The sequence below is a fragment of the Cebus imitator genome, unplaced genomic scaffold (genome assembly GCF_001604975.1).
Source record: "Cebus imitator isolate Cc_AM_T3 unplaced genomic scaffold, Cebus_imitator-1.0 Scaffold280, whole genome shotgun sequence".
In the NCBI taxonomy this organism is placed as follows: Eukaryota; Metazoa; Chordata; class Mammalia; order Primates; family Cebidae; genus Cebus; species Cebus imitator.
This window is the reverse complement of record NW_016107595.1, coordinates 1,236,725-1,244,178: the sequence shown is the minus strand read 5'-3', so window position 1 is coordinate 1,244,178 and position 7,454 is coordinate 1,236,725. Positions and strand designations below refer to the sequence as shown.

The 7,454-nt window shown below is 53.3% G+C and overlaps 1 protein-coding gene across 1 annotated transcript in view; it reads left to right on the top strand.

Annotated features, from left to right (window-relative positions):
* Positions 1 to 359: 359 nt before the first annotated feature.
* USHBP1 (USH1 protein network component harmonin binding protein 1) overlaps positions 360 to 7,454 on the top strand; it is a 9,280-nt gene continuing 2,185 nt past the window's right edge. Inside the window, exons 1-7 of the mRNA XM_017501221.2 lie at positions 360 to 866; positions 2,085 to 2,210; positions 2,385 to 2,521; positions 2,688 to 2,828; positions 3,733 to 3,906; positions 5,867 to 6,113; positions 6,984 to 7,170. Coding sequence (XP_017356710.1) covers positions 2,493 to 2,521; positions 2,688 to 2,828; positions 3,733 to 3,906; positions 5,867 to 6,113; positions 6,984 to 7,170 — 778 coding nt within the window. The 5' untranslated portion in view covers positions 360 to 866; positions 2,085 to 2,210; positions 2,385 to 2,492. The remainder of the gene's footprint in view (positions 867 to 2,084; positions 2,211 to 2,384; positions 2,522 to 2,687; positions 2,829 to 3,732; positions 3,907 to 5,866; positions 6,114 to 6,983; positions 7,171 to 7,454) is intronic.

The window sequence follows — 7,454 nt, the reverse complement described above, 5'->3', positions numbered from 1 at the left end:
AAAAAAAAAAAAAAAAAAAAAAAGACCTTTCGACTCCCGACTCCCGAGCCTGCTGACCAGATAAAGACCCCTTGCAATCTTTCTTAAGGGAAGGCCACTGAGGAAGTGACACTTGAGAATAAAGACCAGAAGGAGGCCAGGCGCGGTGGCTCATGCCTGTAATCCCAGCACTTTGGGAGACCAAAGGGGATGGATCACCTGAGGTCAGGAGTTCCAGACCGCCTATGCAACATGGTGAAAACCGGTCTCTACTAAAAGTACAAAAATTAGCTGTGCATGGTGGCGCATGCCTGTAGTCCCACCTGCTCAGGAGGCTGAGGCAGGAGAATCACTCCAGCCTGGGTGACAAAGCAAGACTCCATCTCGAAGAAAAAATAAAATAAAATAAAGACCAGAAGGAAGTGAGGGAGGGGCTATGCCAGGATCTGGGGGACCTGCGTTACAGACCCAGTGCAGAAAAAGAAAAAAAAGAATTTCAGCAGATCCAGAGGGCTGGTCTGTTCAAGGAACCTGAGGGAGGCCAGTGTGGCTGGAACACAGGGGAAACAGGGAGAGTGTGGGGAGCCAGAACAGAAAGAGGACAAGTGCAGATCGCACAAGTCCTCCTGGGCTGCAAGGAGAGAGTTGGGCTTTGCTCTGAGTCAGGTGAGAGCCATGGAGGGTTCTGAGCAGAGGAGGGGCGTGCTCGGCCCAGGTGTTCACAGGCGCCCTCTGGTGGCGGAGTGAGGAACAGTCTTCGGAGGTGAGGGTGGACTCCGGGAGACCCAGGATGTGACTTCACTCATCCAGACACGCGCGGCGGTGTAGGTTGTGGAAGTGGAGAGACGCAGACGAACGCTGGGTGATGTTGAAGATGGAACTGACAGGTGTGGGCATGAAGGCTAGAAAGAAGTCAAGGACAACTCCAGGCTTTGGGATCTGCAGGAGTAGAAGGGAGAGATGGAGGAGCTACAGGGTAGGCAGGTTTTGTTGGGGGGTGACCAGATCTCTTTGGCCCTGGATAAGCTCAAGTGGCCATGAGACATCCACGTGGGGTCCTCAAGGGAGCAGCTGTATGTCTGAGTCCAGGGCTCAGGGGAGACTGCAGGGCAGAAGGGAGACATTTGAGCTTCCTTAGCACATGGGTGGCATTTAAAGCCATGTGACTGCCAGGCACAGTGGCTCATGCCTGTAATCCCAGGACTTTGGGAGGCTGAGGCAGGCAGATCACTTGAAGTCAGGTGTTCAAGACCAGAGTGGTCAACATGGTGAAACCCCATCTCTACTGAAAATACAAAAAATTGTCAGACGTGGTGGCAGATGCCTGTAATCCCAGCTACTTGAGAGGCTGAGGCAGGTGAATCACTTGAACCCGGGAGGCAGAGGTTGCAGTGAGCCAAGAATGTGCCACTGCACTCCAGCCTGGGTGACAGAGCAAGACTCCATCTCAAAAATAAAAATAAAAAAGCTGGCGGGGCACAGTGGCTCATGCCTGTAATCCCGGCATTTTGGGAGGCCAAGGCAGGCAGATCATGAAGTCAGGCGTTCGAGACCAGCCTGACCAACATGGAGAAATCCTGACTTTACTAAAAATACAAAAATTAGCCAGGCATGCTGGCATGAGCCTGTAATCTCACCCACTAAAGAGGCTGAGGCAAGAGAATTGCTTGAACCCAGGAGGCAGAGGTTGCAGTGAGCTGAGATTGTGCCATTGCACTCCAGCCTGAATGACACAGAGAGACTCTGTCTCAAAATATATATGTATGTAAATAAGTAAATAAATAAAAAAGCCACATGGCTGAATGAGATGTTGAGAGGGAATCCCTCATCTCAGGCTGGTGGAAAAAACTTGGGGCTGTGGGAGCACTACCCAGGGATTCATTTTCCTCCAGAGTGAGACCCATTTTTCTGCTGGGAAAAAAAAATCTTCAGCAGTTAAGAAACATTCTGAAGGTCAGATCGTGAGATTTTGGGCAGACTAAATACCCAAGCCTCCTGCTTTCCAGCTAGGGTTCTTGCCACTTCCCCAAGAACAGGCCTTGAGGAGGGAGGGCTGGTGGTTGGTTTGAGCCCCTAGGCCTGACATCCTCCCTCACCCTTCCCAGGTTCAGGAGCTGCAGGATTCCCTCTTGAGACTGGAACGTTTCCCACGTCTTTCCCACAGCCAAGCAGGTGGCTCAGGCAGTGGCTCTAGCAGCTCTGAGGCAGACAGGGAACCCTGGGAGACTCAGGTGAGTATGAGAAGTTCAAATCCATGGTCTTGATGTCCTTGATATCCTTAGCATTCAGGGGGATGAGACTCAAATCTTGGTCATGGGATCCAACAGCTTCTGGGGTTGGAAAATGCCTACAATCCCAGGCTCTTGGTGACAATTGGGGTCCATTACATCACCTCTTCTTGGCAGGACTCCTTCTCTCTTGCTCACCCCCTGCTTCAGCGCCTCCACAGCCATTCTAGCACCCAGATCCTTGGGCCTCTCCCCACTCAGCCCCTCAGTCCGGAGGTGCACATCATGGAAACCCACATGGAGCAACTCCGGGGGTAAGAGACTCAAATGCTGAGCTCATAAGGGCACAGGCACATTCTCCAGCTCAGTTATAAAACAAAGAGTCTGGAGCTGCAACAGGAGGGAGGGAAAGGGTGGAAATTGAGGCCTGACTACCTTAGAGGGCCTCTGACTTTCCCTCTTCCCCACCTGTGCGGACAGGAACATTGAGAAGCTCAAATGCTTTAACCGTCTGCTATCAGCTGTGCTCCAGGGATACAAGGGCCGTTGTGAGAGCCTCAGCATGCAGCTAGGTCAGCGGGAGGCTGAGGCCACAGCGTTGCAACTGGCCTTGCAGTACAGGTCAGTGCACCCTGCCAGTGATGTCACCAGCTGGGGAGGGAATGGGCTCTCTGAGGATGGTCCCAATCCACAGAGGGTGACAGGACCCTCACTGGAGAGCACCTTCCACCACTTCAGAAATTTATCTTGTTTTTGTTTTGGTTTGAGACAGAGTCTTGCTCTGTCACCCAGGCTGGAGTGCAGTGGCAAGATCTCAGCTCACTCCAACTTTTGCCTCCTGGGTTCAAGTGATTCTCATGTCTCAGCCTCCTGAGTAGCTGGGATTACAGGCGAGCACCACCATGCCTGCTAATTTTTGTGTTTTTAGTAGAGATGGGGTTTCACCATGTTGACCAGGCTGGTCTTGAACTCCTGACCTCATGATCCACCCACCTCAGCCTCCCAAAGTGTTGGGATTACTGGTGTGAGCCACCACGCCAAGCCCAGAAATTAATTTAAGGCAATTTTAGTTCAGGGGTTCTAAAGGAGTCTGCATGCTTCCAGAGGTGAGGGCAGTGGGGAGAAGAGAGGGGTTCAGGAGCAAGTGGGGACTGGCACCTATAGGGTGAGATGGAGCTGAGTGTTCTTTCTTTTTTTTTTTTGGAGGTGGAGTCTTGCTATGTCACCCAGGCTGGAGTGCAGTGGTGGGATCTTGGCTCGCTCCAACCTCTGCCTCCGGGTTCAAGTGATTCTAGTGCCTCAGCCTCCTGAGTAGCTGGAACTACAAGTGTGTACCACCATGCCTCGCTAATCTTTATATTTTTAGTAGAGACAGGGTTTCACCATGTTGGCCAGGCTGGTCTTGAACTCCTGACTTCAGGTGATCCTCCCGCTCTGGCCTCCCAAAGTGCTGGGACTACAGGCGAGGGCCACTGCTCCCAGCCGAGCTGAGTGTCCAAAAGTACTCAGAACCAGTGTCCTACAGTGAGCATTGTGAGGAGGCATACAGGGTCCTGCTTGCTCTGCGGGAGGCCGACTCAGGAGCAGGAGCCGAAGCCCCCATGGGTGACCTGCAGGAAGCTGAAAAGGAAGCATGGAGGCTGCTGGCACAAGAGGAGACCACCAGGGACGCAGGGGCACTGCAGAATCCACAGCCAAGGTACCCCGGGGAACCCTGGGAACTGGGCTGGGTGATGAGTGGGGTCTTGACGGGGGAATGGGGCTCCCAGAGTCCACCACGTTTGGGGTTTTGGGGTGGCTGAGTCCAGCAAGGTCGGTATGGAACACCTGTGGTTGACTGACATGACGTCCAGCTGCAGTTGGCCCGTTGCTACTTGGTGAGGTTGGCATGGTGGTTGACAGACACTGCAGTTGGCGTGAAGATGGATGATGATGCCTACTGGTTAGATCCGGGCAGAGTGGCTCATGCCCGTAATCCCAGCACTTCGGGAGGCCAAGGCAGGCAGATCGCTTGAGCTCAGGAGTTCAAGACCAGCCCTTGAAACATGGAGAAAGCTCTTCTCTACCAAAGTACAAATGAATTAGCCAGGTGTGATGGTGCGCCCGTGTAGTCCCAGCTACTTGGGAGGCTGAGGTGGGAGGATGGCTTGAGTCTGGGAGGTGGAGGCTGCAGTGAGCTGAGATTGCGCCACTGCAGTCCAACCTGGGAGACAGAGTGACACTCTCTTTTTTTTTTTTGAGATGGAGTTTCGCTCTTGTTACCCAGGCTGGAGTGCAGTGGTGCGATCCCAGCTCACTGCAACCTCTGCCTCCTGTTCAAGTGATTCTCCTGCCTCAGCCTCCTGAGTAGCTGGGATTATAGGTGACAGCCACCACGCCCGGCTAATTTTATATTTTCAGTAGAGACAGGGTTTCTCCATGTTGGTCAGGCCGGTCTTGAACTCCCAACCTCAGGTGATCCACCCACCGCAGCCTCCCAAAGTGCTGGGATTACAGGCATGAGCCACCGCGCTCAGTGAGACCCTGTCTTAAAAAAATAAAATAAGAACTGGCATGATGGTGCTTAGTAGGGTTGTCCTGGTCCTACTGCTCAGGGTTGACAGTCTAGCTGCTGGTGCCCGTTGAGTTGGTGGGATGGTGTCCAGCAAGGTGGCATGAGCAACGGTGCCTAGTGGGTTGTTGCAATGGCACCCACCATGTTTTCTGTCTTTTTTTTTGTTTGTTTTTGAGACCAAGTTTTGTTCTTGTTGCCCAGGCTGAAGTGCAGTGGCACAATCTCGGCTAACGGCAACCTCCACCTCCCGGGTTCAAGTGAGTCTCCTGCTTCAACCACCCAAGTAGCTGGGATTACAGGTGCCTGCCACCACGCCTGGCTGATTTTTGTATTTTTAGTAGAGACAGGGTTTCGCCATGTTGTCCAGGCTGGTCTCGAACTCCTGACACCACGCCTGGCTGATTTTTGTATTTTTAGTAGAGACAGGGTTTCGCCATGTTGTCCAGGCTGGTCTCGAACTCCTGACCTCAGGTGATCCACCCACCTTGGCCTCCCAAAGCGTTGAGATTACAGGCGTGAGCCACCGCGCCCGGCTGACCACGTTCTTTTTTGTTTGCTCGTTTCTTTTTAACATTTTGTTAGAGACAGGGTCTTGCTCTGTCACCCAGGCTGTAATACAGTGGCACCATCACAGCACACCGCAACTCAAACTCCTGGCCTCATGCCACCCTCCTGTTTTCAGCCCCTCAAGTAGCTGGGACTGCAGGTACATAACACCATGTCCAGCTATTTTTTAAAATTATTATTAACACACATCCTCACTGAAGACCAGCTAATTTTTTGTAAAGATGAATTCTCACTCTGTTGCCTAGGCTGGCCTCAAACTTCTGGCTTCAAGCAATCCTTCTGCCTCCGCCTCCCAAAGTGCTGGGGTTACAGGCATGCGTCATTGCACCTGGCCACATGTGGCCCTGATGGAAGGTGGTGCGGAGTGGGGTTTATATTATGGTGCCCACCATGTTGGTGTGACAGGGGCCACCACAGATGGTAGAGGCTCCATTGTGGCCAGTGAGATGGAAGATGATGGACCCTACCAGGGTTGGCGTGACGTTAGCCCACTTAAGATTGCCAGTGTTGACACAGGCACCTCTTCTGTTTTCTGTAGCCCTGAGGGCAGCAGTGTGGACAAGCCCACAGAGGAAGTGGCTTTCCAGCTCCGAAGCTATGCGCAGCGTCTCCAGGAGCGTTGTGCTCTAGTGAAGATTCTCTCGGAGCCTGGCCCCACCTTGGCACCCATCCCCACTCTGCCCCGTGCAGAAGTCATGGTGCAGGCCATTCTGGGGACCCAGCATGGCCCAGCTCTGCCCCGGCTGGAGAAGACACAAATTCAGCAGGACCTGATAGCCACAAGGGTACAAAGGGACTGTGGTCGCTGTGTCAGTCTTTCCTGGTGGGACAGAATCCCTCACTGAGGTCCTGCGGTTGGGGGGCCAAGGAGCAAAGGAGAATTCTGCTGGGCTGGGTGCAGGCATTGTGAGGGAGAATTGGAGGTGGGGTTTTGAAGGATGAATAGGAGTTTGTCTTCTGGGGTTCAGTTTCTCATTAGACTCCAAATCTGCTTCTCCAAACTGGCCTTCCAATGGAAAGAGATGGGAGTCAAAGAACAGAATCTTGGGTTTGGAGCTTGGCATGAAAAACTTGAGGTTCTGGAGTTGGAGAGACCTAGAAACTTTGACAGAACTGCTATTTGACCTATATAAGCTACTTGCCTCTAGAAAATGCCATTTCTCCAGCTGTAGTTTTTATAGGAGGAAGATATTTCTACCTCACAAGAACATGCGAAAGGTCCCAGCCTTTTGTTTGCTTTGTTTTTTTTTTTAGACGGAGTCTTGCTCTCACCTCGGCTGGAGTGCAGTGCTGCTATGTCGGCTCACTGCAGCCTCCGACGTGCCCCCACCCCACTGGGTTCAAGTGATTCTCCTGCCTCAGCCTCCTGGGTAGCTGGGAGTACAGGCTCGCACCACCTCACCCGGCTAATTTTTGTATATTCAGTGGAGATCGGGTTTCACCATGTTGGCCAGGCTGGTCTCGAACTCCTGACCTCAGGTGATCTGCCCCCCTCGGCCTCCCAAAGTGCTGGGATTACAGGTGTGAGCCACCATGCCCGGCCAAAGGCCACAGTTTTTGCCTGACTAGTCCTCAGTGGGTGCCTCTTGGGGCCTCAGTTTCCTTGCAGTTGACCCCAGAAGCATAAATTCTGTGTCCTCCCCTTGGTCCCGCAGGAGACCCTGGCGGACCTGATGCTTCGGCTGCAGCTGGTGCGGCGTGAGAAGCGGGGCCTAGAGCTTCGGGAGGCCGCCCTCCGAGCCCTGGGCCCGGCTCACGCGCTGCTGCTGGAGCAGCTGCGGTGGGAATGGGCAGAGCTCCGGGCTGGTGGGGCAAACAGTAGTGGCGGAGACAGCAGCGGAGGTGACAGCAGCGGGGGCGAGGAGGAGTGGCACCAGGTGAGCTGCCCCGCCTGGACCTGGTAGTAGCTTCTAATGGGAACATAGCCCTGGTCAATTGCAGTTGTTTTTTTGTGTGTTTGTTTGTTTGTTTGAGGCAGAGTCTCACTCTGTCGCCCAGGCTGGAATGCAGTGGCATGTTCTTGGCTCACCGCAACCTCTGCCTCCCAGGTTCAAGTGATTCTCCTGCCTCAGCCTGCTGAGTAGCTGTGACTACAGACACACGCCACGATGTCCAGCTAATGTTTT